The sequence below is a fragment of the Malurus melanocephalus genome, unplaced genomic scaffold (assembly GCF_030028575.1).
Source record: "Malurus melanocephalus ecotype Western Australia unplaced genomic scaffold, MMel_1.1 scaffold_0, whole genome shotgun sequence".
NCBI lineage: Eukaryota > Metazoa > Chordata > Aves > Passeriformes > Maluridae > Malurus > Malurus melanocephalus.
In genome coordinates this window covers 1,819,612-1,837,247 of record NW_026623232.1, presented here as the reverse complement: position 1 = coordinate 1,837,247, position 17,636 = coordinate 1,819,612, and the positions used below count along the sequence as shown (strand labels likewise).

Below are 17,636 nucleotides of genomic sequence, written 5' to 3'. Positions count from 1 at the left end.
YTGTCTATTATAATTACAAGAATCACTGATCTTCTCTCCTTCAAGAAGTCACTAGATGAGGCAATTTTCAGCATTAAAGGAAAAGAAGAAAGCAAACCTATCCCTGCCAGCAATTCCATCTCCACATACAGACTCCTCAAAAACACAGCAAAAGAGTACAGGATTATTGCCTTACCTCAATTTTTTCCCATATGGTTTCATAATTCTCTTGATGTTGTATATCTTGCATCAGTTGATGAATTAAAGCTGATTTATTTGAAGAAGTCTCATTCCCAGTGGGCTGAACAGTCCTTTCTGACTTTTCTTCAATGTAYTTTTTAATGCCAGATGCAGGCATACAAAGGTCTTCATCAGAGAGAATATCACTGAGGGGCCCAGATTCAATGCTGTCGCCTAAGGAGGATACTATATCACTTGAAGAACTTGGTGAAATTCTACCCCTTTTTTTCTGCTTTTTTGTCTGGTATGTTGGATACATTTCTGAATCTGAGTTCATTTCTGACAGTTCCCAGTCATCAATGTTTTGAATGGTTTCTCTTCTGGGCTTTTGGGGCAGCAACTTAGTCAAGTTTTCTAGTTTTAAAGCTAATACTTCAGTCTGTTTGAGATGTGAAGGAAGTGCTAAATATTCATCAGATCCATACCATACCTCACTGTCTTTATTGGTTTTTTGAGTATCGTGTGGTGTTGAGGATAAGCTTTTATCTTTCTTTTTTCTCAGTAGAAGAGGGGATGAGTTGGAAATATCAGAACCAGCTGAAGAAGGACTCTTTGGGCTACSTGTTGGTGAACTGAAGGGCTCAGTTTTACCTTGTGATTGCCCATTTGGATCTCTCCGGTTACAAGAATCTGACGATGCATAAGAATCTGTTTCAGTCTCCTCCAGAGACTTCGAGCTATGAGAAGTAATTCCATTCTGTAGAGAAGAAGATCCTCTTTTTTTGGCTTGTGTTGACGGAGCTGTTTTACACACACTTTCMGGTGTTCTCTCAGTTTTCACTTTCTCTGGAGAATCATGAGACTTCTTGTGCTTTGATTTTTCTTTACARATGTAGAAGGTAGACTTTCCTAGAATTATGGGACTGTCTTTAAAGTGATTATTTATTGTGTACTCAAGATTTTTATCACTTATTGTATTTAAGCAATCATATGACTGACTAACTGCAGATGGACTGTTACTATAGGGTGACTGTAAAGCTAGACAAAGCTTGGACCTGTCTGGTGGGTCTAACAATGAGGGTGTACTTCTACTCATTTCATTTTTTACTATTTGAGAAATTTGCCTTTTTAAATCATTGGCTTCCATATAATCTTTAAACACATCATCTTTCAGAAASAGACCTCTTTTTGGCAACGTAGGCTGCGTAGGAGAGTCTTCATTATAGTTAAAGCAGTCTCTTATGGACCTCTTAGGTGTTGAATTTTCACAGTGAGAGTGTTTGATTTTTTCACCAGTGTGCTGTGTAAGATTGCATTCTGGATTCTTTGATATGGAAACTGGTTTGCTGTCAGTAGGTAAAAYACCATTTTCAGAGCAAGGTCCTTTAGAAAGAGAGGAATTTGCAGAAGGAGATGCTAGTGAGAGATCATGGGATGCTGTCTTGTCTTTGCTTTCTTCTCCGTCTTCTGCTGAAAGAGGTAYGTGGTTTTCTTTCTCCTTCAATGCTTCATTACACTGGGAAGCAATGGAATCAGTTGCTACTGCAAGTAAACCCACACTTCTGATAAGTCCTGGAAATTCCTTATCCATCTCACTGTAGTTCCAGGATTCAAATGATTTTGCTTTCCCCTGACTAGAGGTCATATCATCCAGAGCACCAAGCAAATCCTCACTAGGACTRTAGTCAGATAGTTCAAATGCAGTAATACCACAATCCAGGGACAAGTAATTCTGAGAACATTTGATGGTTAACTGTCCAGAATCATCAACTTCAGTTAAAGAGTCAAGACGATCCTGAAATACACAAAGAAATGGTACTTSTTTAGAAAATTGACTTTCATATGCAGCACACACAAAGTAATGAAACAAAAAACAGTTTCTATGTTTCACTGCCTAACATCTAGAAAAGTATTCTTCACTGGCCTGCCAGTTTTTGCAGTACCTGGCAGATGAGCCAACTGTTTTGAAGTATTTGGGAATTTAAAATGGCAGTAAAGCTGAAAATTACTTAATTCCCATCTGATGCAGCAAGCTACCTAAAAACAGCAATTAATTTTTGTATTGGTATTTTCCTCATTAAATTCTGCATTCAGTTTTATTTACTGTGTAGGGGGGACTCGGAACTTCTAYATAGCAGACTTGTATTATTACCTGTGTTAGCCACCTCAAACAGGAGAGAGGTTACCCTGGGGACAGCTGAGTGTGCCACTCTCCTTGCTAATCCTGTGTTCTCAAAAATCTTTGCGGTTCTACGGCCTTTCAGTTGACTGGCATCATGTTTTTTCCAAGCATCAGGTAGCAAYGATGGACATTTCTTGCCATAATTCTGCCAAAATTGCCAGATATTCAGAGCACAAATTAAGAACTGCTTAAGGAACAGAAGTTATAGCAGGTGCCAAACCTCCAGCCTRCCATGTTCTTTTGTCAATATCTTCTCAATGGAAGTCCTTTCATCTCAGAAACATGGAGGAGACCATCTCAGGTGGCAAATAAGATTTTAAGATCAAAGTCAAATTGATGCTTAGAAATAGTTTGGTCTTATTTGAAGGACAGAAAAAGATATCTGATAACAATCACAGCAAAATTGTATTTAGTATAGAGTGTARGCCTATTTTCAGTATAAGTTCTAATGCCTATACAGGAATTTTGCTTATAGAGACTACTTTAAAAAAAACATCATGAAGGAGAGAAATTCGTGTTCAAAGATTCTAATTTTACACACCGAAATCAATATACTGGTCTTTCTTTCCAGGTTTGGTTCTCACAATAGTTTTTTTTTTTAAGCAAACCCCTGAGTATCCGAATTATTCTCTGTAACAACRTGTCTCACTACACTGCCCAAATCCATAGTTTAAAGAACTTAATCATGCTTGAAGAAGCTGCAATAAGCACATAATCTCTCCATCTGACTATAAACTGCTTAGATTTGGTCAAACAGGAATCATCTCAACAAAGAAGSCTATWTTTTGCCAACTCCCCATAACACATAAACATATAATGTCTGAGCCCTGTACTCCATCGACCCTGCTCTTGCATTACTCAAAGTAAAAATMGAAGAAAATCCTCCAGCTAAAAATATTTACRGGAAAAGTTTATTAGAAAGGTATTTATCAGCCATAGTCTTGGATACTGAATATATCTTTTATTTAACACATTCTATCCAGAGGTAGATCACATGCCACAAATTCAGTATTGTCAAGAGTTCAGAATTAAAAGGGGAATTTTCTATAAATCTGTCAAATTTATGTATTGGAGCTGCATTTGTTAAGGAAAATAGTGACTAAACAATGATCAGTATTACAGCTGCATTGTCCTTCTAATCTCAGGAAATAATTAGAAACTGTAAAACCTATATAAATCAAAACCCTTTYCAAGGCTCTAAAGGCCTTTATTTCTCCTGAGTAATGAGCTCCATTCCTTCGTCTCTTAAAAACGTGTTTATTAACAATAATAAAATTTACAATCRTATGCATTAAACCATCTTGCTTGGTCATTTTCCAAGCAGCTGCTGAAATGTATGCCTCAGATAAGCTTTATTTAATGCCAGTATTACCATGTTTGTATTGTTTTGGTCTTAGAAAAACATTACATGTAATTATTTGTTTGGCTACCAATAGAAATACCCTAGTTAATTTTTTCCCCTTTTTACACAGTATTGCTCCCTGTAAAGGTTTCTAGGCTGTTCTTGTATTTACATTTAAAGCAGTGAAATTCTGCCTTTTTTTTTTTTTTTTTTACTTTTCCAAATGAACTTAAGGTGTAAAACATTTCTGTTTGAGAATATCAGGATTCACTGTGTTTTAACAAAGCCTGATGTTTTCCTTATTTCTTGCTTTCTCAATTCTGAAATCAAACTCAGGCTGCCCAGGACTCATTTTTCTTTCCTTCTTAACAATCTCTGGTTAATTATTGAAGGAGAAAATGGTCCTTCAAAATCTTAACTCTTCGAAATTCTTCAGCATCATGCAGAACACAGCAGACTTAAGGAGTGAGCCAAACATTTTGTGATATTATAGCTTCATGAACTACAGAAAAGGACAGCATTTGAAATTTGTTCAGATCAAATTTTTCTGACTCAGTATTCTGTTTCTGCATCAGTTTAAAATGTTTTTGCTAGCTGAGCTCTAAATCAAATGTATGCATACATTTCTACCCGGAYCCCCAGGTTCTACCAATGACCAGCATAAGGATTCCTCATCTGGAGGTCATAATTCCTCTAATCTTTAATTAGGTTTCACCTTTTTTTTTAACTTCTTTGAGTTTCTAAATATCCTACACTAGTAAATTCCAGAATAGAAGCCTTTACTCTGTGTGAAATCTTCTTTCTTTTAATTCAAACCAGATGAGTACTCAGTCTTAGGAGACAAAATAAACTGTCATTCCCRGTTCATAATCCCAAAGGTGTACTGAAAATTAGGAGGATGATTCTCCATGGAACAGTTATCTGTGTGGGCAAAGGCTTCTAGATTTGTTCAAACAGACTCATTCTTCACCTATGCATGAAAATCCCTGAGAGCAAATATTTGTATCTGAGGCACTTACTAGTACTGCAATGAGTCGTGTCTAAATCTACAAGAGTAGATACAATTGTCCCTACATTACGCTGTATTTTTTACATTCATCCATTAAAGTCATTATCATTATATCTCATAAAAAGCTTGAATACCTGAATGATAGAAACTGTAGAAYAGTTTCTATGAACCTATTCAAACAATAGGGTAGAAACATGATATGAAMTTTGTGTCCCTGCTATTGCAAGCCATTAAATTTATCAAATATTATTAATGTTTTAACTGGGATAAAAAGAATGATATCAACATATTTTGTCTTTTATATTACCATGTAAGCCTACCTGGCAACAGAAAAACACGTGTTTTCCCTACTGAAAAATAATCTTTCCTTCCCCCAGTCAGTCCTTCTCTCTAAAGCAGGGATGTTTTTAATAGCAGTTGTAATCAGATCCAGATGGAATATTTCCTGTTTCTCGGTATTTGAATATGCACCTTCTTTGTGTCTTGAAATTACCGTGTCCTTGTCATAAAATAATGAATYCCCATGAATTCACAAATCTGAATATTAAGACAAGAGTAGATGTGCTCCAGACCTGCCAGCAGTTTATCAGCARCWGCAAAGCAGAAACTGAATCTGAAGCAGCCAGGTATGTGCACACCAGGAAGAGGGGGTGTGGAAGGTGGGCTTGGGCATCTCTGTGTGCTGGTTTCTGGACTACCCACTTTGTTGTGCCAAAGATAAACCTGACATGGAGCAGAAAAATATTCACATTCTCTTTGAACTTAGGTGATACGAAATTCAGGACATGTCTAGGGGACTTCTGACTTCCTCTGTAACACAGGTCACAGAGTTCAGTCATTGATCTAGAGGTCTCTTTCTATAAATGTATCTAAAAAGAATTTTATCTTAATCTTAGGACTTCCATCAAATAAAAAATCTTTTACATGCTATCTATTAACCTTTAATCACACTAGATATTCAAAATGTCCATCTGCTTTAAGTTTAAAAAATTAGGCCACTAGTGTTCTTCTAAGTTAATTTAGTAATGATAAATTCAAGGAAAAGACATTTTAGTTGAATGAACCCACSTTCACAAACCATTTAATCTGTATGAATTTGACATACTGTCAGGGCAAACAATGTACAGTTCTTGTTTCTCAGACAGAATGTGGGACTGTTTAAAAGTTGGCCTAGGCTGGAAAGTTTTGTTAGGTTAACTTCAGATTTGTGTATGTAGGAAGGAAATGTCTAAACTTTCAGTGAAAAAATCACAGCACACTGAAATTAATTTTTGAATTGGCTATAAACCTTAAATACCCAAGTGACCAGATCAACAACTTTGGAACAGATGCACCTCTGTAAATGTTTCAAATCCTTTCTGAAAAATATTCTGATTAAGAGAAAACACTGCTAGCCACTAGCACGACATTTCTGAAAGCTGATCTTAATTTGCACTAATTTGGTTCAAAAAGAACAGGTATCAGCAGAAGATAAAACAAATCTAAATAAATAATTTCAAACAAATTTAGCAAAATAYCTAGAAGACAAGTAAATCATCCTTAAAACTGTCATCCTAGCAAGAGGGATGAGCTGCTTTGAACATGGATGAAATTCTTTAAATTTGATTTAGTTACTGTACCTCCTTAGTCTCTTCAGAAAATGCTTGGAGAATATCAGTCTGCCTGGTGTAGTTTCCATTGGCGTCTTGTAGTCCCTGGAGAATGCGTTCTCTCAGAACCAGGACAGAAACACGGAGTTGGTGCCAGAGGAGTTGCACTGTGTGGATATCGACTATCACATTGACAGAGTAAGACAGAAGCTTCAGGGAAAACTCTGTCTCTAGCAGAGCATGAATTTGTTCAACGTGATCAGATATATCTTCACAAATATCCTGTAATGGAAAAATAAAATAGATATTTAGCTGTGGGCATGGTCCTTTCATGGATGAGATCTACTTTTCATGTACTTTTAATTAAATGCAGAATAGTTTTTTTTCAGAGAGGAAATATACTGTAAYTAATACATCCAGAGTTTTTTTTTTCTTTTTTCCAATTGATGGCAATGCTACAGCAACTGAACCAGCAGCTGTCCTGTTTGGCAGCACTGCTCAGTAAGTGCAGAGACAGCACACAATGAAGAAGGATGGCACAACAAGATCACATGAATCAGAAGCAGAAAACTAACACCATAAAATGACATCCTAGAAGGCAGCAAGGAATGAACGTGATAAGATTGCCAGGAGCTGTCTGTCTCTCTGCCACACACACACACACACACAAACACGTTAAAATGCAAAGAATCTGGTCTGTGCCATCATCAAAAAAAATTCATTTTGACAGAATTTAACTTTACATTTAACCTCTATAACCACATAGAACAGAAATAGAATGAATGGAATAAGCTATTTCTGCAACCCATTGCTAACTGTGGTGGTGAAAGGGCACTGATTTTTGCAGTCTTGCTCAAAACTGAACAGAATTCGGGTGGAAAAGGAAAAAGAGGGAAAACAGAGAAGCTGCAAACAGCTGTGTTGAGAAAGGAGAAAAGAAAACATGGGTTACCGGGTTATAAAGCTAAACTTTTGATGGGATGCTATCTTCCAAATTTAACAATTAGTGTTACAGATTAGTAARGTTGTGCTGCATACAGAGTAAAATAATCTCAATCTACTCTTTCTTTGTGAAAGGACAAGTCACAATATCAAAGAACATTTAGGCATATGCTATTGAGCAAACAACAGTCTRTAACAGTTCTATTTGAAAACCATGCATGAAAAGCATGTTTTATACAAGTAAGGAAATGTGATTAAAACTGGAAAAAATTGTCACTGGACCCTAGAAATTATTCTCCTACATCTGTGGCAGTGACTTATGATGATTAAGATTAAGGTGACTTAATAGAATATTTAAATAAAATATGTCTTTCTTTTTTAAAGTATTAATTTAATTCAAACCTTCAGAAATCTCCTTTATATATATATATATATATTTATATATCCTTTATAGATGTATATATGATACGTATATATATCAATAAAAGTGAGAATAATCATAATTTTGCATTTCAGTTTCACTACTGAAACAATTCTATCACACAGTTACAATGATACCTTCTGCTGCTGATTGAACTCTTGGGGTTTGTTACAGCAGTAGCATAACAGGAAGATCAGTAAACCTGATTACTTCCAAATTAATAATACAGTACAGTAATTTCTCTAAGTTCAGATTTGGCATCTTCAGCATGAAAGTGAAGACAAATTATTGAATATGTTACTGCACAAATGTAACATACAAAACCAAAATCAAACCTCTAGATAGTATTCAATAATTTTGTGCAGCAGGTAGTACAGATTTAGCTGTTATCAGGTGCCATTGGTAGTCACTCATCTTAATAAAACACTGASAGTTACATCTAGTCCTCTGCAGGAGTAGGTCTCAGAAATGCCAGATGAGCACAAAACTTTGGAGTTTCAATGAGCAGATCATTGTAGCTGCCTTGAGACAAAGGCAGTGTCTCCTCCCCTGTACCCTCWGTCCCTTGCTGTAACAATCAGAATCTGTTTGCAAGCACAGCACATGCAGCCTCATCTGCCAACACACAGCACTCCAAGTGCTCAGGGCTTCAAAGAGCCACACACTTCCAGGTGAGCAAATGGGCACTGATTGCCAGATTAGTGTGCTCATCTAATGTACAGACAAACAGAAYTAAAACTCTCAGAGTTTCAGAAAAGGTTATTATTATCCATTTAGCCAGCTACAACTGATACACAACTGAAAAGCACAGTGGTAATTCTATGTTGTTTCAAATGTTTCTGAGAATATTTCTAATTAATTAGTTTAACTGAATTTGCATACACTTCTCCAAGACTGTTAATGTCTTTTTCCTCTTGGCCATAGTGCAGTTTAATTTTAATTTTAGTGATTAAAAAATAGATTGTATACAATAACTGTAACTTTGCAAATTAGACACAATCTATAGAAAAGTACAACTATAATCATTTAGACTGATTATGTGAATGAGCCTAAGGGTGTGCCAGACTCCTAAACAGACTCACATGCTGAATTCAACTACCATATGAATTCTCAGTGGCTGAAAACACAAAGCCATAAGAAGAAAGAACTAACAATGAACAAGGTCTTCTGACAATCAGTTGATAATGTACTGAAAATATTGGCTAATGAATCTAGATAATGCTCTAAATCAAAAATTAAGACTGACACTTCAAACAAGTTTTCTTTTGATGTCCCCTTGTGCTAGCTAGCCAAGCATCTCAAATTTCTGAAGTAGACAAACTTTCCACAACAAACGGGCTTTGTATTGAAATGCAAATCCCAGGACCACTAGAGGTTCAAAAGAAGTAGATATTCAAGAACATATGCTGCTAATTTTTGCACTGCTTCCTAGAAGCTGCTCATTTTCCTCAAAAGGTGAAATCTACTTACTCACAGACTGCTGTGGCACACGGCAAGAGCCAAGTGCTTTATGTACTGACAAGGTAATTAACAGCTCATTACAGCTCCAGTAACATGGAGAGAACCTAAGCCCAAACTCTGCCACATCCAAGATCACATTCTCTGATCTCAACCTATTAGACTACCATGTCAGTAAAAGACAAAGCACYGGCTCTTAAAGGATTTAGGTTATAGACAGAATGGGTGGCAAAAGAGAGGAAGGTATTTTTTGRGTTGTTGAATGAAASAGGAAGATAATCAAGTCCCTAMMTACCCATTCATGATATATAAAATCTGAGCTCCATTTTCTGACTTTATCATCCGCTCTCCCTCTCTCTTCTGGCCTGGAATTAGTATAGCTTTGAACTGTCACTGTAGTCCAGTCCTTTTATGGGAGAACATAAAGGATTTTTGCCTTTGCTGATAAGTTTGGTGGCATGACATGATCGCTTGGGCTGTTGGTTTAGTGGGGGTTTCTTCTCTTCCTATCAGATGAAAATCTGATTGAACCATTCAGGATGTCTGATTAATTTGCTGCAAGGCCAGGCATAGATTTGAAGTGATTCAACTCCCCTATTAAAGTTTCAGCTATTCAACGTCCAGAAGCCCTGGACATTTGTCTACAGTGCATGTAGAAGTTCCATGTATCCAGTTCAATACCACATACATGCTGAGCATTCCACCTGCACACACACTCTAAGTCTGAAGGGAGATGAGAGTAGGGTGGATTCACCGTGTGCTCAGTGCCAATGCAACCCTCTCACTGAGCAAGCACTAGCTGCTGATGTGACAATTCGTAGCTAAACTGGAGCTCCCGTAGCTCAGACAGTGGGCTGGCACACAGTCATTTACCAGTCTGTTGGGTATTTCTTTACAGAAAATCTGAGGAGTCATAAACTGACATCCCTGTATCACATACCAATCTTTARGTGTGTGACCTCCATTTCAGCTGAGCCTATAGCCACTGCGAAAAGAACTGGAATTCATTTCACCACAGGTTAGATCCCTGGATAAAGCGAGTTAGACTTCAGTTTGTAGGAAGTTCATCTTATATAAAATTTGTAAAAAAATAATTTAGGCCCCTATTGATTCCCTCTTTCTTTGATTTTACCTGTCATATGGTGGTGTGAAGGTGAAGGCTGTGCCATGACAGAGTAGCTGTGTAAAGGTTAACGCTAGCATTCAGCAATAATTACAAAGAAATGCTAACTTTTACCATATTAGCTAATGCTGATTAGTGTTATACAGACAGCATTAATAAAATGCATCTTTTTTACTTGTATCTTTTCTCTACACTTGCCTGGCACCAACCAGCATATCGATAGGAAATAATGTCATGTCAAATCTAGTTGACATTTTCTAGCAAAACATTTTCTTACTACTGTATCTCATGTCTAGATTTACATGTAATTCAGTAAAATTAAATATTTGTATCTAGCACAGCTTTAAATTTAATTATTTTCTGTAATAAGTCATGCAGATCAAATACTGAAAAAAATGGCRTGCTAGGTAAGTTCATGATTTTACTGAGGCTCAGTATGGTTTTGTTCTCCTCATTTGTCCTAACTCCTTGTAGGGGACAGCAWAAGACAGAGCAAAAACAGCAGAACATTGTTTTGTGCCTTTTTACACTTTTTATTTATAAATAAAGCGCAGTGGTATCACAAAATAGTTCCTGAATGCTGTCATGAGTGCCAGTTGCTCTTCCCAGAAATGGCAGGTAGATAAAATAAACAATGCACTTTAAGTAATAATCTACTGGCATCTATTTGTAAATAAGCATAGTTCCAGGTCAATGGTAATAATACAAAGGCTATTCACATAAATGCGCAAAATCTTCCCCATTTTAATAGTATATAGCTTCATATCAATAAATATAATCTGATTTTTAGAAAGCACAGTTTCCAAAATAATTTTTATAACCATTAATCTCACATGTCAGTGAGCATTTTYATTTTTACACAGTTTCCTAGTGGTGTGAAGGTAAAGATTTTGTCRTTTTCCCATGGGCTTTCCTGCAGCACTGACTGTGGAATTTTTCAGCCTAAGGGGGTTGTAGCCCATTTGGCTGCCAACTGCCCACTTCACTCAGTGTTCCAGACAGCTGATCCTGTAATGTGCAGCTGCTGAATGCATCAGCCTGCTCACAGCTCTCCACRTCAACCAAAATAGCCTGAACTACAAACACTGCAGCAGATGAAGAAAAAGTGCATCAAAAAACCCTCAAAAGTCAATGAAAACAGCTTTGATGTTGACTTTTAAAAATACTTTCTCTCCAGTCTCCAAGAAAYGGTGATAAGATGTACATGAAACTACTGAAAGATGAAAGGTTGAAATATGTTGCTTTAGAGAAGTGACAGAGAAGCTGTACYGGAGATTTTATTCTTTGATCTTGCGATAAAACCTCAGCAGGAAAAAACAGTTTGCCACTGTGTCTTACAACTGTTGTACATGCAAACATAATCTATGACTTAAGAAAATGTCTATTTATTTGGTCTTTCCTTTTAAGTGACTTTTAATTCCTCAGAAGACAAACATTCCAATCAGAATGTACAAATTCTTCTCTTTAGAAAAAAAAAAAAGCTTGGAATATATGCCAAAGAATTTTTAGATTTGTTACATTAATTGCACTTGAAAATTACAAATTAAACTCACTCTCTGCACTACCCTTTTATGTTTATGCATCTATAAAAAGGAAAGGGGAGAGATTTTAATTTCTGAACATCTTTTAGAATGGTACTTTTCCTTTAAAATGCACTCTGATTTCTCAAAGAAATAGTTTCTCTTTTTTTCATCCCTACCTGCTGTTCATTCACTATTATAACAAGAATAAAACTGTTCTCTTCTATTATTGGTGAAACCTTAAGAGTAAATGCTGTGCCAAAAAAAATTCTGCAGCAATTTTTAAGAAAACAAGAAAGYCCAACAAAATAACCCCACATGACAAATCCATACTTTGACTAAGTGAAAGGGAAAGGCCTGGACTGACTTCGGGTACCAGTGGCCAAAAAGAGATTGAAGTACTAAAGTAGTGTAGCTGGTCTGGCTGTGGCATTCACTGATAAGGGAAATAAATACACTTTACTGGGTGAAGAATGCAAAGGAAAGCAGCTGCCAGGAGGGTTCTGAGATCATTGAGCCTGCCTTGTGCAGTCACTGACAGCTTGGACGTGCCTTGGTCCTCGAAGCCTCTGCTCTTYCCTCATGACACTACACATTCTGTTGATAGTTATTTTTCCTGGCACACCATCATTTCTGCACATTATTCTCTTTACCAGCATGGCTTTTATTTTGATTAATTTATTCTCATTGTTTTCAGTGAGCAACATATTAATCACTGCAAAATCCCAAAAGTGGATCTAAGATGATCCACTTTCTATTGTATGGATATTGCCATTGAAAAATTCTCAAAACAGTTTCAAAAACAAATACTCATTTTGGTGACATACTGTGTTTCGATATCTCAGAAATTTGTGAATGTGACGGTTTTGCTTGGTCCAGTTTTTTTAGTGGTGGGGGAATTACATTGTTATATCCGTGTACTTAGAAATAATGTGAGATGTCAAATCATCAGTTCTTAGACAGAACTGATAAAATAATAATGGTTTCTATGTGATTGTAACAAACACAGAGTTGCTCTGTAACAAATAATTGGTTGTTTATGTGATGTCTTTTATTAGTTTATTTGTTGTTTAAGTATATTGATTGATTATCTGCAAGCAAAATGAGCAAGAAGAATGGAAGAAGATATGATATCACACACTAAGCACTTCAGGCTGAGAAAAAATGTCTGAAATGTTCATGGTGAAACCCCTGTCTCGGGATTCCAGCAATCTGSATTTGTTTTGCCATATGGACCATTGCTGGGGCCAAAGGATCAAACATACTAGGGACATGCAAAAGGATCCTTTTGTCCAGAAAYGGGGCAGTTGCTGCTCAAAGTTATTCCAGCTCACTTGCCAGGACCAGCTGCAGTGCCTTACGAACTTAGGCCAGCCTGTACCTTATCTGCAGGAGGGAATAGCTGCAGRGAGGAGAGATTGCTTTCAAATATTTATTTCCTCTACTAACTTTAATCAGTATTTTAATGGAAAAAGACATTCTAAACACAGCATTCACCACAGGCCAGATTCTTAATTACAAGGAAGAATTTATTTCACCCAGGAAGCTTCAGATAGCTGATGCACAAAACCATTCTAAGGCCTGGGGTGAAACTGGAGAGTCACAGGAAAAGTAAGAGCAGCAAAATGAGGCACATCAGACCTGTATCGAAAAAGTATCGTGTAAACAAGTCTGGACTAGCCATTTCTGGGATAGTCTTGAAAACAGCAGCATTGATGAATAATTACATTTGTGTAAGAAACTCTAAATGCAAGGTGAATATGACAAATAAGTTGCTGTGGGAAGTGATGTGACCTCTGCAACTAAATATTGTTTTCATATTCCTGAACTTCCACAGATTCTAGTGTGCAATGTGCCTACAACTACAACCTAAAAATCCTTTGAAATCTTCAGAATAAAAGATATGTTCTTGTAGCCCCATAGCCACAATGTTCAGAGAATTTTCCTGTTAAAGTTATCACTGTACAACATTCCTTCCAGGCATAACTGTACAAATTTTCATTTATCTTACTTTAAGCATGTTAAAGCAAACTGATTTTTATCAAGGGCTAACTTTGAAAATTTTAAAAGAATTAAAATTTGATATAAAATGTCATATTCRCGCTGGCTGAAGTCTGGTTTTGTATTACTCTCTGGAAGACATCATTGCACGGCTACTCTGGAATGGTTTTTCCTACAAGAAGAAAAATTATACTGAACAGTGCAAAGAAAGCAGGTTTTGTTTGCAGCTACTTCTGACATAAAAGGAAAAATACCAAACTCTTGTGAAAACCTAGACAAGAAAGTGATAGTAGAGGTAAGTTTGGGGAAAAAAATACATTTTTCAAACCCCTGTTCATTGGATAATGGCAATTATATACATATTTCTAAATTGCACTGATTATTTAAGATCACAAAGAAATAAGAAAAATGTTATGAGGTATCTTTATGCTAAGAGTTTAGGTAAAAAAGATTTCTTGGAAAAAAGTCTCATTATTGAAGGAATGAAGTTTTAAAYTGCAAACAAAATTTATCCCTACATAACCAGCACAAAGTATTTTGGGCAGCAACAAACTATTGAAATATAAGATATCAAAATAAATACATAAAGAAAAGAAACTTCAAGTTCACACAGGAGAAAAATTCAGGCCTGCTGCATARACATGCAGTATGCAACAGAAAAATTTTAATCAAAATGTTTTGACTTGCTTAAGCCAAAGAATGCTAACCTCATTCAGTCTCTTTGACTGAAACTTAGTGACTRTAACAGAATTTAATAAAGGATGGTGAGACTCTACCCTCATCTCAAATGAGAAATGAAGAGTCAGAAGTGAAGAACTACCATCTGTGCCAGGTCTTCTATAATGAAAATTGATAGCATGATAGGAAGTTTTCAAGATAAGTGGCTGTTTATATCATTGCRGCTAAGCCTCCAAGAGCTTCTGTGACATGTTTTTGAAGTTATTTTCCAACAGGCATTATTTAAGACAGCAAAAAAGGACACAAATTCTCTTGTTCYTTCTTACTAGACTTCACTTAATTGGTACCCTTTTATGTTGTTCAGTGAATCATAGAATCRTTTTGGTTGAAAAAGACCAAAAGTTAACATTTAATCAATTAAATCTTATGGGGATTACTGAGAATTTTTTGCTGGGTTTAGAAACATGGAAAAGAAGCCTTAGAGTCTATCTTGCATGCTGCTTGATGTTTGTGACCTTCCTGCCCTCTCTCCTGAACGACAAATATTCAAGTCAGCTGGAAAATCCTGGTAGATCTTCCAATGAGTTASTAACAATTACAAAGCATTAGAGCATCTGGAGGCACTTCCTGCAGTCTGAAACAGCAACCACCCACCCAGCATACCTTGTTCCTTTCTAGGTATCACTTACTCTGTGCTAAGAGTCAGGGTCAGAATATATAAAGCAGTGCTAGAAAAAAAAATAAAAAAAAAATAATAGAAACAGACCCCCACCCAACAAAACAAACAAAAAAAGCCCCCACCTACATTTGCTATATTGGGGAAGAACAATTTGAAAGACTGGCAGAATGCTATATGACATACTTAAAGTCTTAAGTAAATGAAGAAATACAGGAAAAAAAAATTTAGGAAAAAAAAATTATATCTCTCAAAGACATCTAAAATCCACAAMATTTTTATTCTAATTTCAACTCTGAAATTGCACATGAAAGTTCTTGATTTAGTTGAAAGAGCTCTTTGAGAAGGCAAATCAAGTCCCATAGAATGGTTTGGACTGAAAGAGACCTTAAAGATCTTCTCATTTCAACCCCACTCCCATAGGCAGGGACACCTCCCAGTAGAGCAGATTGCTCAAAATCCCATCCAACCTGGTCTTGAACACTCCCAAGGATGGAGCAGCCACAGCTTCTCTGGGCAACTTGTTCCASTGCCTCACCACCTTCACAATAAAGAATTTCTTCCTGATATCCGACCTAAACATGCTATTTTTCAGCTTGATGCCATTTACCCTTGTCCTGTCACTACAGTTGCTGATGATTATGATTATTATGATTTCTGATTAGACAATATATTAAAAATTGTTCCTCATTAGTTTCTGATAGGTACAACATAAGTCCCAGAGAATGTTCTTGTGGTTTTTGACCTGAAATGCAACAAAGGCAAAACTAAACCAAAAAAAAACTCCTAGTTTAAATCCAGAAAAAAAGGGGAAAAAAAAAGGTAGAGGTTTTTGCAGGTTTTTTTTTTTTTTGAAGGAATATAATGGAGATTAAATTGGAAACCTGTAATTATGGGACTAGTGTGGGACTTCAAAGCTATCTCAACCATTCAAACCACATCCTTATATGGGAGTTAACATACAAAAGCAACTAACATATATTATATAGTCTTTCTTGCTATCTGATTATTTCCAAATCTCACTGTCATCCTGCATGTGTATAATGTTAGTAGAGAAGTATATTTAGAAGTTTGTGTATAGCATCTTCTTTTCAAACAATACCATGTCCGTAGTATCCTTGCATTTTTGATTTAGATGTAAAAAGGATGCTGCATAAGCAGCAAATTGTTTAAAAATCAGATTTTCCACCATATTTGCAGAACAKTGGTCAGAAATACTTCTAAGATAAGGTAGCAAAAACTGCTATATCTACACAATAAAGCACTTTTTATAATCAAGGTGTCTCTAAAGAAACTAAAATTCTCTGTCAATAATAGATGCTTGTTCTGGCTGCTTATAAACATAGCGTGACAGAGATTAGCCTTTTRATACTAGAATTGGATCAAAATATTAAATTTTAAAATTAGACATAATATTTTAGTTAGAAATACTCAAATATGCTGTATTTGTAATTTAGAAATATGTTACAACACTGCAGAGCATATTCCAACAACATATTCCTACAAGGAGTGTTCCAATGTGACAGCTCTGAGAAGACACCTTGTGCTCTGGCAGGACAATTCCAATGGTACCAATTTTTGGCTTTACAAGAGAATTTTCCAGTGTAAAGCAATGACTCTCTTAATGGCTGTTAAGATGTTGCTGCTTGAGAAAGTACTTGTGCACGACACAGTAGGACTGAAGTGCCCTGAAAGAAGGAGGAAATGAGCAGTGCTTATCTAAATATTTATTTATTTGTATATATACATGTGAGTATACACGGCAAATATATTTATTACATGTTGGTAACTGGAATAAGATCCTTGATTTATAAAGCACTTCGTAGTCACTGTCATTTACATCTTTAAGAAAGCAAGACAGCATAGCCTGTGAGATAAATTGTTTCTTGTGCTAACAGTGAACAGTTTTATCTCTGAACAAGCTGATATTTCTTTTTATGCCATTTTATTTTCAAGCTAAAGAGGTAAGTTATAAATTATCATTGTCTAGACTGTAGCTTTCAGTGATGAGTGTAACTCTGGCCACTGTGCATGAGAAAGAGAAAGGTTGTTTCCATGCCCAGGCTTGTAAAGTAGCCCTTTGAAATTCAATAGCCAAACTTGTCGGTGCAGAAGTTAATGAACCTTACTGGCTTCAAGCTTCTAATGTGTGTTTGTGCATTTTAGTCACGTGTAAATATTTCTATTTCCTGCAAAAAATAGTCATCATCAATTTAGCCTTGAACTKAATATTAAATTTAGACAAAGTCAAATCTTTTCTCCTCCTCAGATAATAAGATTCACAATAAATAGCCCTGGATCCTTGAATCATGGCATTCTGAAATAWAGACAGGGAATGGGAAAGGCAAGTGTTCATGTTTCCATATTCTTCTTGGAACAACTGTGCTGGCTCTGCAGAGACCRAGCTGGGTCACAAGGTTTGCTCAGAGATGGAGTGCTGGGCTGGACGTGAGCCGGGAAATACAGTAAGAGAGCCGGGAAATAGCAGCTCCTGGTACCACCCTGGAGCCACCAGCCCTGCCTGAGCCTGGCTCAC

At 36.3% G+C, this 17,636-nt stretch overlaps 1 protein-coding gene across 1 annotated transcript in view; it reads right to left on the bottom strand.

Annotated features, from left to right (window-relative positions):
• Positions 1 to 17,636, bottom strand: part of AKAP6 (A-kinase anchoring protein 6) — a 212,129-nt gene that overhangs the window by 174,150 nt on the left and 20,343 nt on the right. The window contains exons 2-3 of the mRNA XM_057363796.1: positions 6,312 to 6,563; positions 176 to 1,954 (exon numbers count right to left, since the gene is read on the bottom strand). Coding sequence (XP_057219779.1) covers positions 176 to 1,954; positions 6,312 to 6,563 — 2,031 coding nt within the window. The remainder of the gene's footprint in view (positions 1 to 175; positions 1,955 to 6,311; positions 6,564 to 17,636) is intronic.